This window comes from Canis lupus, chromosome 8 (assembly GCF_048164855.1).
Source record: "Canis lupus baileyi chromosome 8, mCanLup2.hap1, whole genome shotgun sequence".
In the NCBI taxonomy this organism is placed as follows: domain Eukaryota; kingdom Metazoa; phylum Chordata; class Mammalia; order Carnivora; family Canidae; genus Canis; species Canis lupus.
The window spans coordinates 41,608,538-41,632,894 of NC_132845.1; the positions used below are offsets into that span (position 1 = coordinate 41,608,538).

At 43.4% G+C, this 24,357-nt stretch overlaps 1 protein-coding gene across 15 annotated transcripts in view; it reads left to right on the forward strand.

The window, feature by feature from the left end:
* The window catches only part of RBFOX1 (RNA binding fox-1 homolog 1), a 2,033,710-nt gene that overhangs the window by 172,468 nt on the left and 1,836,885 nt on the right, over positions 1 to 24,357 (forward strand). For 13 of the 15 annotated variants that reach the window (XM_072835692.1, XM_072835700.1, XM_072835693.1 and 10 more), the window contains exon 2: positions 15,535 to 15,573. The exons of the other annotated variants lie outside the window; for them this stretch is intronic. In XM_072835692.1, the coding sequence (XP_072691793.1) occupies positions 15,535 to 15,573 (39 nt within the window). The remainder of the gene's footprint in view (positions 1 to 15,534; positions 15,574 to 24,357) is intronic. 15 annotated transcript variants of the gene reach the window in all.

Consider the following 24,357-nt stretch of genomic DNA (forward strand, 5'->3'; position numbering starts at 1 on the left):
GTTTGGATTTTATTTCTTGTCCTTGCTGACTCAGGGTGAAGTGCAGTGTTTTCACTGAGTGGACAAGCACTTACAGCATTTCAGATATGGAGATGCCTGGACAAAATCATTCATATCTTTGGAGGAGTCTTTATCAAGGGGTATTGTTGTATAACAATCTACTCTAAACTTAGAAATATAAAACAACAGTCATTTTACTAAATTCAGAGAATCTGTGGGTCAGAAGTTTGCATTGTTGTGCTCATTAATTTCATGTATCAACCTGGCTGGGGCATGATGCCTGGATATGTGGTCAAACATTATTCTGAGTATTCCAGTGAGAGTTTTTTTTTTGGATGAGATTCACTTTTATTCATTTATTTTTTTAAATAATAAATTTATTTTTTATTGGTGTTCAATTTGCCAACATACAGAATAACACCCAGTGCTCATCCCATCAAGTGCACCCCTCAGTGCCCGTCACCCATTCACCCCCACCCCCCACCCTCCTCCCCTTCCACCACCCCTAGTTCGTTTCCCAGAGTTAGGAGTCTTTATGTTCTGTCTCCCTTTCTGATATCTCCCACACATTTCTTCTCCCTTCCCTTATATTCCCTTTCACTATTATTTATATTCCCCCAAATGAATGAGAACATACAATGTTTGTCCTTCTCCGATTGACTTATTTCACTCAGCATAATACCCTCCAGTTCCATCCACGTTGAAGCAAATGGTGGGTATTTGTCATTTCTAATGGCTGAGGAATATTCCATTGTATACATAAACCACATCTTCTTTATCCATTCATCTTTCGATGGACACCGAGGCTCCTTCCACAGTTTGGCTATTGTGGACATTGCTGCTAGAAACATCGGGGTGCAGGTGTCCCGGCTTTTCATTGCATCTGAATCTTTGGGGTAAATCCCCAGCAGTGCAATTGCTGGGTCGTAGGGCAGGTCTATTTTTAACTCTTTGAGGAACCTCCACTCAGTTTTCCAGAGTGGCTGCATCAGTTCACATTCCCACCAACAGTGTAAGAGGGTTCCCTTTTCTCCGCATCCTCTCCAACATTTGTGGTTTCCTGCCTTGTTAATTTTCCCCATTCTCACTGGTGTGAGGTGGGATCTCATTGTGGTTTGGATGTGTATTTCCCTGATGGCAAGTGATGCCGAGCATTTTCTCATGTGCATGTTGGCCATGTCTATGTCTTCCTCTGTGAGATTTCTCTTCATGTCTTTTGCCCATTTCATGATTGGATTGTTTGTTTCTTTGGTGTTGAGTTTAATAAGTTCTTTATAGATCTTGGAAACTAGCCCTTTATCTGATATGTCATTTGCAAATATCTTCTCCCATTCTGTAGGTTGTCTTTTAGTTTTGTTGACTGTATCCTTTGTGTGCAAAAGCTTCTAATCTTGATGAAGTCCCAATAGTTCATTATTGCTTTTGTTTCTTTTGCCTTCATGGATGTATCTTGCAAGAAGTTACTGTGGCTGAGTTCAAAAAGGGTGTGGCCTGTGTTCTCCTCTAGGATTTTGATGGACTCTTGTCTCACATTTAGATCTTTCATCCATTTTGAGTTTATCTTTGTGTATGGTTAAAGAGAGTGGTCTAATGAAACTAGACCTTCTGCATGTGGATGTCCAATTTTCCCAGCACCATTTATTGAAGAGACTGTCTTTCTTCCAGTGGATAGTCTTTCCTCCTTTATCGAAGATTAGTTGACCATAAAGTTCAGGGTCCACTTCTGGGTTCTCTATTCTGTTCCATTGATCTATGTGTCTGTTTTTGTGCCAGCACCACACTGTCTTGATGACCACAGCTTTGTAGTACAACCTGAAATCTGGCATTGTGATGCCCCCAGATATGGTTTTCTTTTTAAAAATTCCCCTGGCTATTTGGGGTCTTTTCTGATTCCACACAAATCTTAAAATAATTTGTTCTAACTCTCTGAAGAAAGTCCATGGTATTTTGATAGGGACTGCATTAAACGTGTATATTGCCCTGGGTAACATTGACATTTTCACAATATTAATTCTTCCAATCCATGAGCATGGAATATTTTTCCATCTCTTTGTGTCTTCCTCAATTTCTTTCAGAAGTGTTCTATAGTTTTGAGGGTATAGATCCTTTACATCTTTGGTTAGGTTTGTTCCTAGGTATCTTATGCTTTTGGGTGCAATTGTAAATGGGATTGACTCCTTAATTTCTCTTTCTTCAGTCTCATTGTTAGTGTATAGAAATGCCATTTTAAATCCGTGGACTTTGAGTAAAGTAGACTGGATGTTTTCAACTCCACATTATGGAGAGCAATCAGTTGAAGACCTGAATAGGACAATTGACTGAGCAAGAGGGAATTCTGGAGCACAGGGCTTTTGGACTTGGACTACCCACAAGCAATAGGATGTGCATGTATATTTATTTTAAGGAATTGGCTCACCCTCTATGGAAGCTGGCAAGTCTAAAGTCTGCATGGTGGGCCAGTAGGCTGGAAATCCAGGAGAGATGGCTTCCGTATCCCAGTAGGAAGAATGTCAAAGGATTTGGGCAGTGGTTCTAAAACCAGTACAGTGTGCAATCTAGCTATAAATTGTTTGCCTTTTTTCCCCTACCTGCAAAATACATTTGACTCTTCCAAGACCATAGCAGTGTGGGGAACCATAGCAGTCAGTGGCCCATAGTAATTCTGAAATCCAGTTTGGCATATGTTGCCCATTTCTTGATTAGGGTCCAAAACAGATCCCAGATAATGAATTTTGTGGCTTTTGGCTCCAACTCTGAGATCTTGGTACTGACCTTTGAGTCATCACCTGCCTCCGCCCCCCACATCCCCCCTGCAAAGAAATAGACTATATCTGTAGGAGAGTAGATTTCTCTACTTGCTTTCTGTCCATAGAAGTTTGGGGATCCAGAGGACTCTTTTAATCATTACTGTCTTGGTTCCTTTTACTCCAAGCTGGTATAATTACTTTAAGAACTTTATGAATTTCTTATGTGTCAATTCATTATTTCATTAGACCCAAGCCACACCCATAAATCTCTAGGAGATAAGCCCTTCTATACTTGGGCTGTTAGTCTTCTGTGGGATAGTATTCTTAATATCCTTGGAAAACCTGTTGTCCTCAAGTTGACTCCTTAGGAGCCTCAAAGGGATTTCATTTGACTAAAGTGGTCTAGGAATCTTAGATTTTAACAAATACACTTTCAGCCACACTACTGGCTTCATCTTTACTCTGAAACCAACATAGTGTTCTGATAACATGGAATTGATCTGTGCCCTTTCTTACTTTGAGTAGCCTTAGTTGGCTGGAAAGATTGTCCTGGGCCCTTTATATTTACTTCTGAAATTTACCCCAGTGTGTTATCATTGATTCTTTAGTTGAGCTCTTTTTCTTGCCCAATTTTATTTTAGGTGACTAGAAGAAGCCAGGTGGCACTTTCAACACTCTGGAAATCTTAGATGCCACACAGAGTTTATCCAGTATGTTCTCTACTTTCTACATTACTGCAGTGTTGTCAAGTTTCTTCTACACATCCAGGAACCTCTTTTTCCTCAGCTTCTAATATTGTTTTCCTTCTTACCCTCACCAACTGCTTCCTTGAGGCCTTTCACACAGTTCCCAGATGAATGGCACATGTTTTAGTTTTGATTCAATAGCATCCCACTCTTAGGAACCAGTTTTTGTTTCACTTATCTGTGCTATATGACAAATTACCCCAAACTTAACAACACAAGAAAACAATGATTTTACTGTGTTTGTAGATTCTGTGGGTTGGGAATTTGGACAGAGCATAGCTTGTCTCTCCCCTATATTGTGTGGGGCCTCAGATAGGGACACTTAGATAGGATGACTGATTCAGCCTGAGGCTGGCATTACTAACTGGAGACATCTTCACTTATATGTTTGGTGCCTAGGTTGGATGACCCAAAGGCTGGGCTTGCCTAGGATTTGAGGATCAAGTGCCTCCATGGGACTTACCTGTGTGGATTGTCTTCTCACCACATAATACCTGGATTTTGAAAGGAACTGTGTCAAGAGGAAGTGCATAGAGAGCAAACTACTCAAGACACTCAGGCAGAGGCCGTATGGCCTTCTATGATCTGGCTTCAGAAGTCACATAGCATCACTTATGCCATACAGTGTTGAAGGAAATCACAAACCCACCCACATTCAAGGGGAAAGAATACCTCTTGATGGGAGGAGTGTCAGATAACTTAGGATCAGGTTTTTAAAACCTCTACAAAAGCAGGCCTTGGAAAAAATTTAGGACTCTTTCATCATTCTCCAAGATGACTAGATAAGTTTTCAATATTTCTTTTCTCTTCCTTAGATTTCTGTAATGTTTTATTCAACTGGATCTTCTGCTCCCACAGAGGAAGACCTATTATTTCCTTTATTCTCCGCATATCCAATTTTCAACTACTTAGTCCTTTGGTCTTAACTTGCATTGTCTTCATTTATTCTCCTAATGGGATGATGGAAAGATGGCAACGTGGCCATGATAATGGTCAAGAAGAGAGAGATTGGGTGAAGTTTGCTTGGCAAGAGAGCCATGGTCTTGAGAAATAAATTCTTGAAAGAAAAGCTGTTGGTCTTGGAACATAATTAGCCTTTGACTATTTCCCTCAAGTTAGGAAGGACAATTCATAGCATTGATCCAAGGCTCCCAGTGTTTTTATTAGATATTATATTGAATAAATTGAAATTGAGTTTTTGTTTCCTTTTATGTTATGAATACCATAGTAATATACATTATGAAAAAAATTAGAAAATATGAAAAAACATAATAAAAACTGAATTTAAATAAAAAATTAAAGCTAATGTTAATATTGTGGCACATTTTATTCCTTATATATTAAAATGAGATTATTCTATGTACACTGAAATTTTAAAAAGTTTATATTACAGCCCATTTCTCCATGTCATTGGAGCATGATTTATGAAGGTTGCATAATATTCAATTGTATGTCTGTGCTATACTTAATCCCCTGTTGTTGGGCATTTAGGTTATTTCAACATTGTTTTGTTTGCCTCATGTAGGATAAAACCAAAGTGAGACCCACATTATTGTCACACTTTGCACTTTTCATGGGTTACGTTTATTATTTGAAACAGAATTGAAAGGTGCTGTAGAAGTAGAAGCAGATTTATTATATGTAGTTTCTGAAAGATGGCACCAAGACATCATCAGTAATGATGATAGTTGTGATAACAATGACATTGGTGACTAACATTGTTTATTTACTGCACCCACCCAATTGTTAAAAACCTACATATTGTCTTTGCTTTCTTCCTCTTTATCACCTGTCACCCATGGTCATCAAGACTTGTCCTTCAGTGACCTGAATTTTTCTTGGATCTGCCCATTTTCTTTCTTTGTTCCCATTGGCACCTCTCTTGATTAGTTTACTGGACACTATCTGTGGAACTCTTCCAGCTGGAGTATTCCTTCTAAAGTGCAGCCCTGGTCATGTTATTACAGTGGCTAAATCTCATTATCTTTGGAATAATATCTAGATCTCTTCTTGGGTCCCGCAAAGCCCCCCCTCACCCCTGCTTCCTGTTCTGTTCTCCAGCAGTTGTGAACTTCTCTGATCTCTGGCATAACCCTGTCTCCAGGATTTCATTTTAGTCAGCTTGGACTTCTCTCACAGAGCATCATAGGCTGGGCAGCTTAAACAACAGACATTTACTTCTCACAGTTCTGAAGGCCCAAGATCAAGGCACAGCTGACCTGCTGCCTGGTGAAAGCTCTCTTCAACATGTTGACCTTCTTGCTGTGCCCTCACATGGTGAAGAGATAAATCATCTCTCTCATCTCTTATTTTAAGAGCACTAATCCCATTCACAAGAGCTCTACTTTTATCACCTAACCATCTCTCAAAGGTCCCACCTCCTCAAATCATCACTCTGGAATTAGAGAGGGCTTCCCTATATGAATTTGAGAGGCACACATTCAGTCCTAGCAGCCTTGTGTCACCTTTCCCTCACCTGGAACACTTTTTCTCTCCATCCCCAAGTTATCTCAGTTCAGGTATTGCTCCCTTTAAGAAGTTTTCCATGATCACTCCCTTATCCCCCCAAACTAATTCTGGATTAGTTTCCCTGCTAGTGCTCAGTGTGACTACTATAGGATTCCCTTTTTAGCACTTAATTTAGTTGTCACAGAATTTCATCTTTTCACTGGATTGTGAGCTCTGTGAGAATAGGGCTCCTTCTCTCTTCCCATCAAATCTTAACCCAGTGCCCAGCACATAATATGTCCTCATTAATTACATGACCAAGTAAAATCCATAGCAGTGGTGGCTGCTGCTGCTTGGTCAAGCCCACTCACAAGATGACAACTCTGACCCACTTAAAAGAACCAGCTCTAAAACCCTCCCGTATATGCTTTCTGGGGGATAGAAGATTGTCTTCTAGGCAGAAAAATGCTTTAAAAACAGAATAGGCAAGCACTTGTGTAAATCATTAATAAATCTGTTTACTATTTTTATTTGCATTAGATATCAAATTAAATATTGCATTAACTGAGTTAAATATTAATGTTGCATTAAATATATATTACATTTTAAAAATTAAGTACTAGACACTCTTCCTTGGAGTTGTATTATGAAGGCTTTAGCATAAGCAGCCCAGCATGTGCTAACTGTGTGTAGTTGTCTTTCACGTCCCTGATGATTTATGAGAGCCCACAGGAATAAGGGAACAGGTGAGTGGCCATGGGGGCCTGCAGATGGGTGGTGTGGCCAGGAGAGCAGAACACCACAACACAGTGAGAATTGATGTCTGATGGTAGGAAGAAGAAAGAGGAGGAGTGGGAATGTATGATTTATCATGTACTTTTATTTGTCATACATTGTCCTAAGCAATGCACATAAATTATCTGTTAACTCATTTAGTTCTCATTAGAGACAAGTGAAACAGGTACAATTAACATTATACCTCACACAGGTGAAAACTGAGTTTCAAAGAGGTTAGGAGACACATGCAAGGCCTCATGGCTTTGGTGGGGCTATCACAGGCAGTGTGACTCACAGTTTTAACTATGATCCTCTACTGTTTCTTGAAGGAGGTGCTTTCAAGTTGCCATGAATCAAAATAGACACTTGGGTTTTCAGGAATTTTAAATGTGGCTCTCTTTATTCCTAAAAACAAAGGAACATGGTAGAATTTAGACCTATCCAGCCACTCATCCACTCATGTTACTGGCTTTTATTGAGCTCCAATGGGTACCAGGAGTGACCAGGTCTGGAAATAGAGGAAACAATACAGATACAAGCACTATGCTAATAGATCTCATGGTATGGGGATGGAGACCAGGACCTCCTGGCTTTTACTTTATTTTTTTAATATTTTATTTATTTATTCATGAGAGATACACAGAGACAGAAAGGCAGGCTTTTCAGGAAGTCTGATGCGGGACTCGATCCCAGGACCCCGGGATCATGCTCTGAGCTGAAGGCAGATGCTCAACCACTGAGCCACCAGGCATCTCCCTACTGGTTTTTAATATCCCAGGCTCTTCCCTTCCACCAAGATGTTTCCATACTCTGAACTACTCTTAGCCCCTGTAGCGTATCCCATATTTTGTGTCTCTGAAGAGCTAGGAGGGGCATGGCGCTATGTCTTCACCTCTTGATGATTTGCTTAGATTCCTGGTCAACATCTTTTACTGATGACTGGTTCTCTGCATGGTAGGCAGTAATGTTCTATGACTGTTGTGCCTCAAGGCTCAGAGGCCACATGTATGTATTGAGTCTAGGCCAGATACGACTGTAGGTCTTCAGGTATTTTCCTTGTCTTCTGTGTGAAGGGCCTTATCTGCGTCTCTGATCAGCTACCCTCCATTGCACCTGCATGGCAAATACAGCTTACCTGTTCAGATGGTTTTCAACGCTTTATCACATCTCCATGCAGTAGATTCTGATGTAGAAAAAGAAACCTTAGCACTTTGTCAGACCAACTGGTAAGGTCTCTCAGATCCCCAAATTTGTACTTGGGTTCCAACTTCTCATCTGAATCCCACATAGACATTTTCTTGGCCACTCTAAATGAATGTTTCATGAACATATAAATATCACATGTCCACATGTCTATTACTTACTTTCATAATCTCTACCAGTACCCTCTCCATCCCAACCCCTGATCTTCCTCAGACCAATAATGAGCATAACTCCACCAGAAATGCAAGTCAGGAAATCAAGGATAATGATATTTTCCTGGCCCCTTGACCCACAACACAAATACCCCTTGTGACACACCAGCATGTCCCCTTGATTGTATTTCCACAATATTCCTTGACTTGATCTCTTTCTCCATCTCCATTGCTACCATTCACACTTACATGACCTTTTGCAGGAACCGCAGGAACCTCCTAACATGATAAGCTATTTATATTCTTGCTCTGTCCTAACCATACTCCATCTAAGAAGAAGACTGACTCCATCCCTTCCTGCTATCCTATCCAATGATTTCCCCTTGTATTTAGGAAACTCCAGTCTCCTGATTACTGTGGATTCCAAGGCCCCTTTGATACTCTGCCTGCTTGACCCTCCAGCCTCATCTTTAGCACCTTTCAGCTTGCTCTGTCCCGCTAACTAGAATGCAGGTGCCAGGGGTCAGGAGCTGCTCCAGAATCACCCAAGATTACCAGTTCATCCAGGACAGTGCAGGGACACAGCAGGCCCAAAGAAAACCATGGTGGAGTGAATGAATGATGGAATGACGGAGCCACGTGTTGAGACAGGTAGTGATTCTTCTGACCCCTGTTGCACCCTGGGGGATTTTAAAGTGGGGTGGAACTTTGATCCTGTTATCTCCATGTCCATGCTATGGTAGACACAGAATGGCCCTTTTGAGAAAGGAATTGTGGCCCTACCATGAATGGTGTGGGCAGATGACAGTCTCTGGCTGTTGAGACCTCAGTTTTGCCTCAGTGCTTGGGCTGCCCTGCTCTTCTCAGGTTGGTCCCAGCCAATGACTGCAAGACTCTGTACTAGGGCCTGGCCATTTCTGTGTGACACGGGACTCCTGTAATGGGCAGCCTGGGCTCTTGAGTCCCCTGTGAGCTGCCAGACACTGTTAGATCTGCAGGCATGTCTGGCGGCTCCCCTGCCCAATCTTGCTGGCTCCCTTCTCTTTTCACAGCTCTATCAGTGTGCTGCTGCTGCTGTGAAAAATGATCACAAACTGGGTGCCTTAAAACAACAGAAATTTATCCCCTCTCAGTGCTGGAGACAGAAGTTCAGGATGTCGGCAGGGCTGTGCTCTCCCTTCCAAGGCTGTAGAAGAGAATCCTTCCTTGCCTCTCCCAGTTTCTGGTGGCCCCTGGCATTCCTTGGCTTGTGGCCATGTCCCTTTAGCCTCTGCCTCTGTCTTCATATGGCTTTCCCCCCCCTGTGTCTCATGTCTCAAATCTTCCTTTACTTTTCTCTTATAAGGACACTGTCTTTGCTTTTAGGGCCCACCCAAATCCAGTATGACCTTATCTTACCTTGATTATATCTGCAGAGACCTTTTCCCCAAATAAGGTTATATGCACAAGTTTTGGGGGATTAGGAGAAATTGAACATAACATTTTGGGAGAATACTATTTAATCCCCTACTCAAGTGTCACTCCCTAGTAAATCTTCCATGTACCTGACTCCACCTCAGCATCTGTTTTCTGGGAGACGCAGCTGAAATGCTTCCTTTCCTCATCTGGAGTGCTGTATTCCTTGCTTCTCTGTTATAATATACCATTTCTGCATAACTATTAGAGTTTTGTCTTCCGAAGTTACTTGGAAGCCACCTGAGGGCAAGTGAGTATGTCCTTCTGCACAATGCCAAGTATGGTCTTCCATTTATATGATAGAATCAGTGGCCATGAGAGGTCTTGGAATTAGAATCTCAGACAAAGCAGGTTTGAATCCCAGCTCGAGTACAGAGCCCCTGAGAACATTACTTCTTTGTTTTTGTGATATGTGAAGCCATCCTCCTCCTCCTCCTCCTCATCATCATCATCACCACCACCACCACCACCATCACCTTTTCTGGGGTCTTTTTGTGGGGATTTAATGTTTCAATGCAAGGATAATGGGGTGGAGTTCACCGCTGTTCCATCTAAAGGGCTTGTGCATCTTCTTTTTCACCACTGAATAAGAGGAGCACATGGAGAAGTTTTTAGAGCTCTACAGGGTTCAGGGTGTGAATGGAAGTCCTGGACCATCCAGTCTTTGGGCAGCTGCATTAGTAGAAGGTTCCTTTCACATGGTGATGGGACACAAACACCTGGACTTCTCATCCTGGGTGTCATGATCTCCCTCCAATGACTAGACTGTTGTATAGGCATCGGTTTGGCAGATTCCTTTGGAAATCAAAAAGACTGAACACTGTCTTTTTCCTTTCACTCCCACTAAAGTAAATCGTAATCCTCCCTAAGGCGAGGAGGAGGCCTCTGACTGATGAAAAGTCTTATATAAGGAAGGGCACAGTGGAAAAGCACAAAAATTAATCCAAGTTCTAATCCCATTGCAGGAGCAAAGTGCGTCACCTGCTTGGACTTCACTTAGCAGCTATTATGATCATTGCTTGATCTCCCAGGGTTATTGTGTTTGTTGTCAGGGTGGGAGTGAGGGGACACATTAAACGTCAAGGTTGAAATTCTGCTCATGAAGTCGATGACGAGGAAAGGAGGGTCTGCAGAAATACTGTTTCTGATCTTTTCTTCACTGGGGAGAGGGATGTAAAAGCAGCAGGCAAGCTGGGTCGTTTCTGAGGGGCTCTTGCAGTTTTACATTCTTGTGTGCTTTCCAGGAGATTGCAGACTGGAGGGGGGAGAGGGAAAGCCGACCTAGAGGAGACTTAACCCTGTCGTGATCTACCTGCTTGCAAGATCATGTGAATGGAGATTGGATTCGGTTTTTAAGAGTGGCTCATAGGTGGTAACATCTGAGCTTCCGTAGAGTACACTGGTTTGGTACTTCCTGACTACAGTTATGGCATAGGATCCTGTCTTGAACTGTTGTCTGCCCCTCTTCTCTCTTTCCTTCTTTTCCTCTCTTCCCTTCCCCTAAGGCAACTCAGGTTCCCAGACACAGAGAGCAGAAGGGGTGGGTGAGGAGACCAGCAGGACTGCAGGGAGGAGAGGTGCCTAATTATTGTACTGGGCACTGTTCAGAATTGGAACTTCAGGCCCACAGCTCCTGCAGCAAACCAACCAGGCTCTGATGAAAGTTTCATGCGGTTTTTTCTTCCCTTTAAAGCCCGTTGGGACATTTTTGGCAGAGTAGAAAAGGGTAGGGCTCGCCTTAATCCTTCTCTGTCCCATATTTCTGATTTAAGTGGATCCAAGCCCAAGCCTTGCAATTATCTCAAAAATAGCCCCGATAGCCACGGTGTTGGTGGGTTTCCTTGGCGGCATCTAATGAAACAGCCCGGAGAGGAAGAGATAGCCTGTTGGCAGGGTAGATAGATGGCCCTGCGTCTGTTAATCTCACATTTCATCTTGGTTTAAGCAGTCTCTGAGCTCATTAATTGTCTTTCTGAGAAGGACCAGGCATTTATCTTTGAGAGCCATCTAGTTTCAGTGAGTTCATCCAGCCTAAAGAGAAGGGAAGGGACAGACCGGAGCTATCCACTTAATTTTACTGAACAAGAAATAGATTGTTAGACAGGGTGACGGCTTTTGATCTGTTTTGCCTGATTGCCTGCCAGACAGGTGGTACCAACTGCTGCCCCCACCAATGGTTCATGAGAGCGCCACCTCCCTATGCTGTCACGGCACTAAAAATCACCTCTTTCTCTAACATAGGTGGAGTTCTGTCAATGCCCACGTCATATGAACAAACATAAAAAGAAACCTATAGAGCTGCCTAATGCACACAGAGGACCTGTCTGTTTTAAACAAACCAGATACACAGTAATTCAAATTTTATGAGAAGGATAGAGTAAAATGACTCTTTATACATTGAAAAAAAAATTTTAACCATCAGGTTCTCTGATGAATTTAAAATAGATTTTGAATGTCAGTGAATATGAGGATAGTTAAATTATGGTACACCCATAGTATGAAATTATATGCAGCTGTTGAAAAGAAGAGATGGTTCCACATCAGGGGTTCTTTCCATAGCTCATAGATCCCTCGGGGAACCTTTGGCACCCCCTACACAAAGAATTATCCCATCCAAATTTTCAACAGTGCTGAAATTGAGAAAGCTAACTCTACATGAACTATCTGAAAAAGATACCCTCTTGGTAAGATTATAAAAAGCAAAAGCAAGTGCGTAGGTCAATATCTATAGTTCTGATCCATTTTTAAAATAAAAGTATGTTTGTATGTATATATGCATATATGGGCGGATATATTTGTACACGTGTAGGAAGAATACATGTCAAAATTGCATCTATGTCTTTTCAGAGATGACTTTGGAGAGTGATAGGGACTTCTTCATTTATCATTCAGAAAAGTGGTGGGGAAAATGATATTGATTTTGATTTATATAAATTCAATTGACACCCTACTTTTCCAGGATCACACATCCTGCAAAATGGATTTTCACAGGGTGGCACATTGACATAAAGCACATACATTGCTTTTCAAGGGACTGTTACATGAAGCTCATCCAGATGAATGCTATAAACGAATTTTTTATAGGAGACTCTTTCTTTTCATTGCCCTGTGTCTGCCATTAGTTACACTTGAACTTGGCAATACGGGTCTTTGATTTCTTAAACAAAATAAAATGAAACTGTTTAATATGGGGCATAAATGGATCCAAGTGGTTAAGGATGCATAAAAAGTCTTTAAAACCACTTCATGGCACACCAAGATAACCAACACCCCGAAAACAACGGCCACAGAATATTCATTTTGACCAAATTGTCCTGCCGGTCTCCTTGTTTTCAGCCAAATTGTTTTCAGCAGCACAGAGACGTGTCCAGAAGCCTTTGAAGAGTCTATTATTATGCAATTATTATGCAGTAACCAGACCGGGGACAAGAGTGCAGTGCAAGCGACACAGCTGCAGTGGATCAGCTGGGATTCAATGTGGGGATAAGCCAGGGCAGGCACCCAGGCTGCAGGCTCCGTGGGCTGGGAGAGCCCTAAGATGAAGGAGGTGCAGCTGGTGGCAAGAGGAGAGCTTGGCTGGGTCCTGTGGAGTTGAAATGTCAGTGGTACTTGGAGAGAGGAGAGGACAGTCAGTTTGTGGGGTCTGGAGCCCAGGAGAGCTGAGGTTCTAAGGGGATAGATAATAAGTGGTCCCAAGGGAAGCTGAGGAAGAAGCATGCAGAGGATACGGGTGTTCCTGGAACAGGCACAGGAGACAGAGCCCAATGAGGAAGCACTCTGGGGAAAAGTCAAAAAGAGGAAAAGACGGTATTTTGCGAAGGTTGTGGAGAGTAACTGCAGAGGGCTCCTGCCAAGCTGAGAAGGTAGAAGGAGCTATGGTTGTCCAATAAGGCTGAGGAGGTGGATGGGGGTTCCAGGCACCGAGGAGCAAATGAGAGGGCAGGACGGAGCCTCACACACTCTTCTTGAGGGCCGTAGCCTCACTTGTATTTTGTGACCCGCTACTTCTCCGTCAGACCATGGTGCCGTTGGGGACCGTGTCTCCTTGTGCTCCTTACAGCATCTCCCATGTTGAGCACAGTCCTGGAGGTTGAATGGGAAGAAGCAAAGAGAACAGAGCTTTGTTTGTAAAACAGGGGTCAAGGAAAAGAAGGGTGAGCTTTGAATACATTTCTGGGACCAGGAAGGAGCTGGTTTGAAGGTAAGGGGAGGAGGGGGATTGGTAGAGGAAAGGCTGTAGACCCCGGGGAAAAGGTCTACACTCGTCTGCTCTGTGTACGTAGACCCCAGGCTCTACCTTACACTCTCCGTGTATACCTCCCTGGTAAACTTGAGGCCAAAGACCCACGTGAGTGGGGCAGCATGACGTTCCTGAAACTGATGTGAGAGGCACAGGCAGACAGGACAAGCCCTCCTATTTACTCCTTGCAAACAGGAGAGAAAAGCCACAGGCATGCCCAAGTGGATCACCCTTTGGGTAGGAGTAGGAGAAGCAGCTCATCCTTCAGGCATTCATCCAGCATCCACTCTACAGATTACCTATTTCTGAATTGTGGCTCTAGCTCAGTCATCCCCCTGAGCATTTTTCTATATGTAAATGGACTATGATGACTGGTTCTAGTACATGTTCATTGTCAATCACTTGGTCATAGGCTTGACCAATAATGATAACAAACGTGTTGATAACAGCTCTTAACACTTAGGCCTTTACTGAGTGCTGTCTGAACTGGGCAGGTGGTGTCTCATTTAATCCCCATGACCACCCTGTGAGGTAGGATGAGGAACCTGAAACTCAGCAAGGGGTGTTGGTGGGAGGTAAGGGTTGGATGTTTCTATATCTAGGTGGGGAGGTCAGCTGGGCCTGAGACCTCGGGAAGCAGAGCCGTATCTAATTCCTTTGCCCTTTTGGGTACTTTTTGGTTCAACTCCTCCATACAGCTCATTAGGCCCTGACCCTGCTTGAGACCAGACTGTGCCCAGGGGGTTATCCTTGGTTGGGTAGAGTCTGGGAAAGGCATTTTCTTGTTTATCTGTTTTGGATTCCAAGGTGCTGGTAGAGTCCACGGGTATATGATGAAAGGCTTGATTTGAGCTTGAGGCAGGGAAAAGGGGAGCTTGTAGTACCTTCTCTCCCCCTTGGGTGGCAAATCATCTCAACCTAGAGGGTGATAATCCTGGGCACAGGACAGGCTGACCCTGAAATTTGCATTTCAGAGTGTCTCTGCAACTTACCTTTTCCCTTCCAACTCTGCCAGGGCCCTTCCTGTGCTGGGAGCTGGCACAGCATTTACGAGGAAGAGAGGAGCATGTGCATAGATCAGTCCTCTCCACTGGGGCTACTTGGGGCTACTGAGCCGAGTAGGGAGTGGCATTTTTTTTGTACTGTGAAAAGATACTTCTGTGGCTTCCTAACTTAGAAAAACACTCAGATTTGTGTGTTGGCCTTCAGGGCCAGATGTGATCTGGTCCCTGCCTGCATTGCTGATGTGCAACTACTCCCAGCCGCTTCAGCCTTCCTGTTGGCTGGCTCTCATTCATTTGTGCCTGCCCCAGGGCCTTTGTACTTGCTGGCCGTGCATTGAAAATACCTGCCCCGGATATATCTGGCTTCTTCTTGCCATTCAGCTCTCCATACCTGCCACCTCAACTCCCAGTCTACAGTAGCACTCCTCATTCCCTACCCTATAGCCCATTTTATCATCTTTGGACTTACCACTGTCTGATAATTATTTTCACCTGTTAGTTATTTATTACCTTCCTCATTTGCTATATTCTCCATCTTCTCTCTCCCACTCCATGGCAGGAACTTGCCATGTTGTTTACTATTATAAATGCAGAGCTTGCAACAGTCCCTGGCATGCATTAGGCACTCAACGAACATTTTTGGATTGATAAATGTCTCTTCCCAAAGACTGTAGTTTTTTGGTCTAAGAGAAAAACATAGGAAGAGCAATCGTTGCAATGTGAAACTCAGTGTTCCTTGTCTTTGTATTTTTTTTAATGCAGGATTTACTGTCCCTGCCGTATGACCTGGTCGAGAGTCAGGTAAGTACCTATTTTGTTCTGACGTAGGAGTTTTGTTAAGTCTGTTTGAAAATGAAGGAGGTCAAGTCTCCTGTACTCTATGACTGTGCAAACCCAGCCCAGCCATGTAGGGGTGTGGCTAAGGAGTGGGGTGGGCATCGCCAGGGTGATAGTTTTCTTAAGCTCCTTTCCCAGCTGGAGGGGCCCCTGGGCATAAGTGGCACATATGTGCCATGGGGCACAGCTCTCCAGTCCTATGCCTGAGGCAGACATCTATCATCAACCACAGAGCCATTCAACCCTCACCCAGAGCAGTCTCTACAGATGGATCAGGGAAGCTAGTGACATGGAACGTACTTGGCACCATTGATGTATGAACTCTAGAAATCAGTTTTGCCAGGGTGTGGGTGGGCAAGTGATTAGACAGCTTCTTATTAGAAGTGATGACAGTGGTTGTGAGGGTGGAAGCCATGCCCTTGCCTCTGTCATCATTCAGCTTTGAAGGCAGAGGAAGGAAGCCACATCTTCTGGCATCACACATTTTTATTAGCATCGGAGCCACCGGAGCTTGGCCATGTAAGACTATAATTGAACCAAACAGATCTATACCTTGGGGCAATGCATTTTTTTCATTGATTCTGACTCCACATTATTATTGTTGCTTAATGAGGAGCTAATGTAACTTCTAATGAAGCCACATGGCCCTTGGATAGATGAAGTAAGGTTTTATTTCCCTCATGACACTGTATCCTCTCTTCAATTAAAACCCGGGAAGGAAAATTAATACAAATGTAAGAATTTTTTTCTTCCTAAGATGAGTATCAAGATAGCGGCTTTTTATTACCCATGTAAATTTCCTGTGTGATGGGATTGGAGAGATGTATGGCTGGCCCATGGGTGGCCTGGAGTTGGTGTAGGTGGTGAAGGAGGCTGCACCGATGGTCTCTCTCCTGTGAGTAGTGATTACAGCATGCTCTGTGATCCCCGTTTCCTTCTCCTGCTGGTATTACTGCCCATTGGAGACCCCTTCCCAGGCTCCTGCTGTTGGCTGCCAGTTTTGGGTAGAAGAATTTGAATAATTAAAAGTAATGTACTGAGGCAAAATACATATAATGTAAAAGTAACTGTTTTATCATGAACAATTTAGTGGCATTTAGTACATTCAAGGTGTTGTCAACTTCTCTCTCAGCATTTTCGGCACCCACAGGTAACCCCATTAGCAGCCACTCCCTGTCCCCACCCCCCCAGCCCCTGACGACCACTGATTTGCTTTCTCTCTCTCTGGATTTGCTTATTCTGGACATTTTACATGAATGGAATCCTACGGTATGTGGCCTTTAGTGATCGGTTTCTCTCACTAAGCATAATGTTTACAAGATTCATCCACATTGTAGCACGTGTCAGTACTTTATTCCTTTATTCAGAATGTGGCTGAGTAACGTTCTGTTGTATGGATATGCCATGTTCGTTTATCCACTCATCTGTTGTTGGGGTGTTTTGGCCATTGTGGTTAGTGTTGCTGGGAACATGCATGTACAAGTATATAAACACTTGCTTTTAATTATTTTGGGTAGATACGTAGGAATAGAATTGCAGGGTCATAGAGTAATTCTGTGTTGAACTTTTTGAAGAACCGCCAAACTGTCTCCCTCTTTTAACAGGAGGAAATTGAATCTCAGCAAGGTCACTCCAGTGTTGGCTGGGATTTGAAGCCTGGCAGACTGGCTCCAGGGCCCATGTTTTCAACCACCATGTCGTCCTGTACTTGGGGGTATTGTTCCTGGTTAGCACATTCTACTCTGTGCACGGTACTGGGCAGAAGAAGGGTGGAATGGATTGAAGAGAATAGGCAGGCTCCTCTCACCTTGAGGGACCAAATGTGCTATTTATTCCTCACTAACCAGTGGATTTCCTGTTCTCTGACCCTTTTTCCACTGGGCATCTTGACCCCTAAAGTTTGGAAAGTTGATGCAGTTGCTGAGTCAGTTGATTGGGTTGATTTGTTGATAGGTTTGTTGATAGTTATTCAATTTCTGATGTGTATGTATATACATGTGTATGTATATAAAAATCAGGACAAAGTCAACTTGACAAAATAATACCAATTCGTTGGACATTAGATGTGAGCTATCTGATAAACTCACATTAGCCTAAATCTCCATGGTACCTAGGTGGGCTAAGTCTCATCATCCCTCTTTCTACCATGGGGGCAGAAACCCAGAGAGATGAAGTACCTTGCCCATAGTCACACAGCTTGTAACTGGCAGAGCTGAGATTTGAGCCCCAGTCTGTGCATCTCTGCAACCTGGATCCTTCCTCATGTGTTTGCTGGTTTCTCCAGACTCCCCCAGGTATCAACATTTTCCACACTACTGCATTGACTTTTTTTTTTTTTTAAACTGCATTACAGTTTTGGCTTTCCCACACTCACATAGCCCCCAGAGCATCTTGGGGTGGTCCAAAGTTCTTAGCTGGTCATGAGAAAATGGGAATTCCTACTGGGGCAGTGGCATTTCATTCCTCTCTTCTGGGTGGTTTATTAGCCAGCATGAAGCAAAACAGAGTATCTGGTGTTTATGGGTCAAGGTGGTGGTCGCTGGTTTTTCTTTTTTCTTTTTGATGGACTCTGCATCCTTGCCTTCCCAATACTTCAGTGACTAGGGTGAGGTCTAAATCTGTTGCGTGGAGTTGTTCATCCTTCTTCCCCTCAGAGAGATGTTTCACAAAACTGGACAGGGAAGGTCCAGCTCCCTAGCTTCTCTGGCAGCCCAGGAAGCTAGAGACTGAGAGGGTGATAAAGGTGGCCTAGGTATGTAGGTCCCATCCACAGGGATCTGTGGTTCCCTAGGCACCAAGCAGTTAAATGTTTTGCCTGGAAAGTAACTTCCTGGAGCCTCACTTCCTTCCCCGGGTCCCCCTCTCCTGAGGGTGATAAAGCATGACGAGGAGCTGGGGCATATTTACACCTGCTCCGTGCACAGGCTTCAATGGCAGTAATTCTCTGACCTTTTAAAATGGATAAATCTCCTTGGCAGTGGCGTATTGCTAAAGCTTAGCTCAGAATGGGGGCTGAGGCACTGAGAGACGTGGCCAGACCAAGGAGAAGATTGATTAGTCCTGAGGGGATCTGTTCTAGAAATCTGCCACGCCCATGGTGGTTTGAGTAGAAAAGTATGTTTTTGGCTAGAGTGTGAGTCCTTACGTCACCTCCCAGATGGATGAAAGCAGGCAGGCTGTTTTTCTGATTGCAGTGGATTTATTCCTTTGATCACCTGCCTTCGTCTGTCTCCTCTGTGAGCTCTGATGGATGCTCTGTTCTCATGTCTCCGCTATTGGCCGTCACAGGGAACTTGGGGCAGGAATCTTATTATCATTGGCTGTTTAACTCCCTTCCAGCATCACCATGGAGCATAGTAATTGCATGGTAGGCTGTTTCCTTCCTCCTCCCTCCTGAGCTCCCAACCAAGAGGTATGGAGAACCTGGAGAAGAAGTGTCTGGCCTTTCTCAGACCCCTACTGTGTGCAGGTGTACCCCCACAAGAAACCCATTGTGCATGGAGAGCCTAATGCTCAGAGAAGCAAATAACCTTTCCAGGTAACCCAGCTCACTGAGGCCAGGACAGGGATTAAAATCTAGGCCTAACTGACTGCGGAGTATTTTCTTTTTACTGCTGTCTCCACAACAAGGAGTGTCCGTGTGAACGCTCAGGTGAGTCCCTTCCCAACACATAGGCTCCTTACTTCTCATGATGGTGCCTGTGCTCCCTTTCTGGACTGGGTCTCACCCCCTTCCATCAGCTGTTTGTAAATTCACAGCACCCTCCCTGTTAGAGAGGCTGGGACTGGCTTCCCAGGGATCATTTCCTAACAGAAGGAATGCTCTTTTCTGCTCAGCAAGTGTCACTTCATAATTACCAGTGTAATTAGAGCAGGATTTACCATCTGAGCCTCTGTGGAAGCTGCAAGGCTGCCTGTATAGGTAGCTCTGGCTTAGAGGGGTGTTTGGCTACCTAAGGAAGCCATGGTGTCCTCAGGGCTCCAGAAGACCCACAGGGGGTTACCTTTCAGACTACTCAGGTAGATCTAGAAGCTTCTCATTGTTCCAAGAATAACACCCAAACAGACTGACAGGAGCTGGGTCCCAGGCACCTTTCTGACCTGGCCTCTGTCAGCCCCCTGCTCCTGGAGGCTCTCAGATCCAATGCCACCTTCTTCTAGGAGCCTCTGATGACTGGCCAAGGTATCAGTGTCTTTTCTGTCCCAAACATGCTCTTTTCCATTATTCTATCCTTACCTTCTTTATGGCACTTAACACCATCTGAAATAACTTCTTAGTTCTCATGTTTATTTTCTTGACTTCCTCTTACTAGAATATAAGTTCCTCAAGAACCACATCTTGCTCATTGTTCTTCACACGTTCTGTTGAATGAAAATCTGAGACCTTAGCTGATACCTTGTTAACTCCTGTTATACTCAATCATATCCCATTGTTGATCACCATGCTTCTGTTTTTAATTACTTTGTCTACTTATCCTTTTTGCCTCTGTGCATGGAGGAAGCCTATAAAATTCCTAATAAACATCTCATCTTTGTATTCTCTTGGATCTCCAGTTTCTGGTATGGAGTAGATTCTCAGTGCACATCGCATGGATGGATGGGTCAGTGGGTAGGTGATGGATTTGGGATGGTGTATAGGTTGAGGGGTAAGTGGATGGATAGAACAAAAGAATGGATGAATGAAGGGATGGGATGGATGGATGGATAAATGGGTAGGTCTGGATGAATTTTCCTGAGATATCCCTTGGGCATTTGTAATAGTATGTTCTCTAACAGACCTTATTAATTTTGTATTTCAGGAGCCTTGTGTACTTTATTTGGATGGGTTGGTTAGGGTCTCCTAGAACTACTGTAGTTCTGTTTTTCTTGGGACTGGTCAAAGTTTGTGCTTTATGTACTTTGAGCTCCTGTCATTTGACTCACAAAGACTATTTATTGACTAGAATTGGTTATGGATCAACACTTTTATGAATATAAATGACCATGTTGTGCTTTGGTTAATGCTTTCTGCCTTGCGTTTTTCTGAAATAAGTGTTGCTTTCTCTCTTTCTGTGCTTCCCCATGGGCCTGGATACATCCTTTCATTGTTACTTTTTTTAAAAATTTCTTTTTGTTGCAGGTATCTCTCGGAAGTAGACTATGGATGGATCTTGTTTGTTCACCCAGCCTGAGAGTGTTGTTAGCCTTTTAAAAGTAGGATTCAGTATATTTGTCATAATACATATGTTTGATCAACTGTCATTTTAAAAATTCCTTAAAAAGAACTTTTTTTTCCTGCCTCATTTATTTTCTCTCTTCTTGGCTCTGCAGATTCTGTTTGATTTGCTTTTATCCTACCTGCTGTTTTGGAAGGTAGGCATCCTGTTATTAATTCTACATGTGGTTGCCCTTCACTTCATTGAAAAGGGTGCTGTAACCCTTGTTTCTCTAATAGTGAAAGTCAAGAATGAAATGGCATCTTTGAACTCCATCCATGCAAGGGGAGGAAATTGGGCTCACCTGCACTTCGAATTTCCCTGCACCTTTTTCCATCTTCACAGCCTTTGGCACCATAATGGAGACCTTCAGAGCCTCTTACTATCCATAAGTTATAATTTTGACATCCCATTACTATAATTTTGACATACCCATTACTATGATGTAATGGGTAGTGCTTGTGTGTGTGGGGGTTAATATGTAACAGGCACAGTGATAAGCATCAAATACAGAATTTCTCACCTAATCTTGAAAACCCAACAAGGAACTATCCTTTGCCTTCACTTTTAGATGCTGAAAGTGAATCTTTAGGGTTTTGTAACTTGCCTGAGGTCACACATTTGAGTAGGTGGCAGAGCCATTAGTTCTTGGAACTGACTCTAGCTCTTAACTACGGCTGTTTTGTTCACTGTCAGAAGTGACTGCTGCCAGCTGTAGGTGGCTTTGGAAATGTATTTACACCCAGCAGCTCATCAGGGCTCTTACCTGCTCTGTTTCCACCCACAGTGCTCCCTTCTTGAATTAGATTTATGTTATTGACCGCAGACTCCTAGACCAGCACCACCCACATTTCAGTGTGCCAAGAGAACCCCTGGGGGTGCTTGTTAAAATGCAGAATCTGACTCAGGAATCTGGAGTGAGGCCTGAGATCCTGCATTCCTTATAAGCTTATTCCTTATAAGCTCCAGGGCAATGAATGATGCTGCTGCCAGTCGGAATGCCTTTCTATGGTAGCAAGATTCTGGATTACTCCAGAACCTAGTCATTCTGTCTGCTTAATTGGCCTTGTTTTTATTAGTGCTCTAGCTCATTACTCTTTAATGCAGTGGTTAAGCAAATGGACCCTGAAGATGACTGCCTTGATTCAAATCCCAGTCCTGCTACTGTCTCACTGGGATAACAGTACCTATCTCACTGGATTATTTAAGCAAAGTAAGATAAGTGAAGTGTTAATCTGGCACATGCTGAGGGCAAGATTCATACTTGGTATTGCTATTGGCTCCACTGAGGATTTGCTACCTCTCACCCTGCTCTTCCAGCTCTTTTCTCAGATGTTGGGATTTCTGCAGGCCTAGCCCTTAATCTCCAGGTTGTTCTTGTTTCCTCTACATAAATCTCTTTCTCGAGATGGCTGGAGTCTCCCCTCTTCCATGCAGCCCTCCTAGTTAACCCTTCTTTGTTTAATCCCCCCGGCCAGTCTTATAAGAATTTCTGCCTCTCCACCTAGTTACCTAGAGTACATATTGAACTTTAGTAACTGACATTTTTATGTATGTTGATTTTTAAAAAATACACTTTGATTGGCTATTTGGAGTTGGGAGCAAGACCCCTGGGGAGAATTTGAGTAAAAAGAATGGTGCACTGGGTGTTATACTTTATATGTTGGCAAATCGAACGCAATAAAAAAAATACAAAAAAAAAATGGAGAGATGACAGCACACACATACTCAAAAATCCTGCTATTGAGCTACTATTTTTCCCAAGAGGGTTGTATGAGCTTAGATTCAAAAAAGAATTAAGATAATAGAGCTTTTGAAGCCATTGGGTGGGAAGAGCAATAGAAGAGAGAAGACACAAAGCAACTGTCATCTGGAGGAAACCTTTGGAGAAGGATCAGAGATTTTTGAAGGAAATTGTCAGGAAGTTCTGTACCATGATACAGAATATTTTCCTCTATCCCATCAACCTGCAAACTGTTCAGCAAAATGTCCATTTCCTGTTAGTGTTTTGGTGTTAACTGTTTTGGGGGATGGTGATGAAGTGCCAGGTATGATCTCAAGGTGGGTATGGCAGGGGTCAGGTTGATGTGTTGGCAGCTCATCTACACCGAGGTGGGACTCAGATGTTAGTATTCTGAAAACTTCCCAGTTGATATCAATATATAGCCAAGGTTGGGGACCACTGACTTCCAGGTGTGTGCCTTACATTCATTGTGTACATCATGTGGGTACTTGATACCTACTTTTCATCTGCAGGCTGTAGAGACAAGTTTCACTAAAAAAGTTCTGTATACTTTTACATTGGTGGATTTGATGTTGATGATGATGGTGGGTACTGGTAAAGGAGATAGTGATTTTGATTATGATCTTCTCAAGACCAAGTGAAAACTCAAAGAATTAAGGATGGAAATGCTCAACCTCCCCTCCCGGGGACAGGCTGTCTTCCCTACCAGGTGGCCCAGGCTGTCATTTCCAATTTGGGAAACGGTCTTACTTTGCATAAGTGATTGAAGTAATTGCAGTGGCTGTTTCTCTTAATCTACAAGATGCTGAGTAGGGATGGGACAGCTAATGGGGTTAGTTCTGGTTTTCTCTAGATTGTTTTTGATGCACAGTCACCATCTCTTTGCTCACCCCAATTGCAAGCTCTGTTTTAGGGAGCCATGGCACATGTTATCCAAACTCTTACCTCTTCTGATGGGCTTGTGTGTCAGAATGGATTCCTTATGGCTCCTCTTTTGGATGCCTCACAGTTTCTGATTGCAGAAAGGGTTCCCTAGAGACCAAACCTGTACAACGATGTTGTGTCACTGAAGGGCATTTCTGGCTCAGATACTCTTGTCTTTCCCCAGCCATTTAGCATGACTTTTTTTTTTTTTTTTGTCAGCTCAGGAAGACAGGATGTAATGGAGGGCTCCCCTCACTGAACCCCAAATGTGCTTCTCCTTGCTTTTCAATGCACATCATGGTGGTCAGCTTAGCTTACCCACTTTTAAGTGGCTTTTTTTTTTTTTTTTTTTTTTTGCTTTAACTCAGCAGGGAGAGAACAAGGAATGCATAACCCAAAGAAGTGAAACTCTGCATTTCCCACCTGCCTTGGAGGAGCAGGTGACAGAAGAGGCAGCCAAACATTCCGATTCCACAGCCAAATGTTACCCTCTCTCTGGGGGCTCAGCTTGCGGAGCAAATTTCAGAGCCTTGGCATTTTTTCATCCCAATTTAGGTTAGACTAGCAAAGGGAGCTTGATTTCTAAAAGTGGGTATTCACATAGTCCAGTCCAAGCAGGGAGAGGGAAGGTTTAGCATTTATGGGGTTCTGTGTTCCTGGTGGCCGAGTTCCTGGTGTGCCTTCCAGTAATGGGTAATAAGTGTGCAGTTACTTAATTTGGAGTCAGAGCGGCAGCATTATCGATTACCTGGGACATCTGAAGCTCTAGACAGTGAAAAACCCTCGCGTGAAGAAGTAATGTCTGTAGCAGATCACCGAGCATGTAAAGTTTAACAAACGTATAAAACATTGGTGAAGTAATTCTCATTGGTCTTATGACCACAG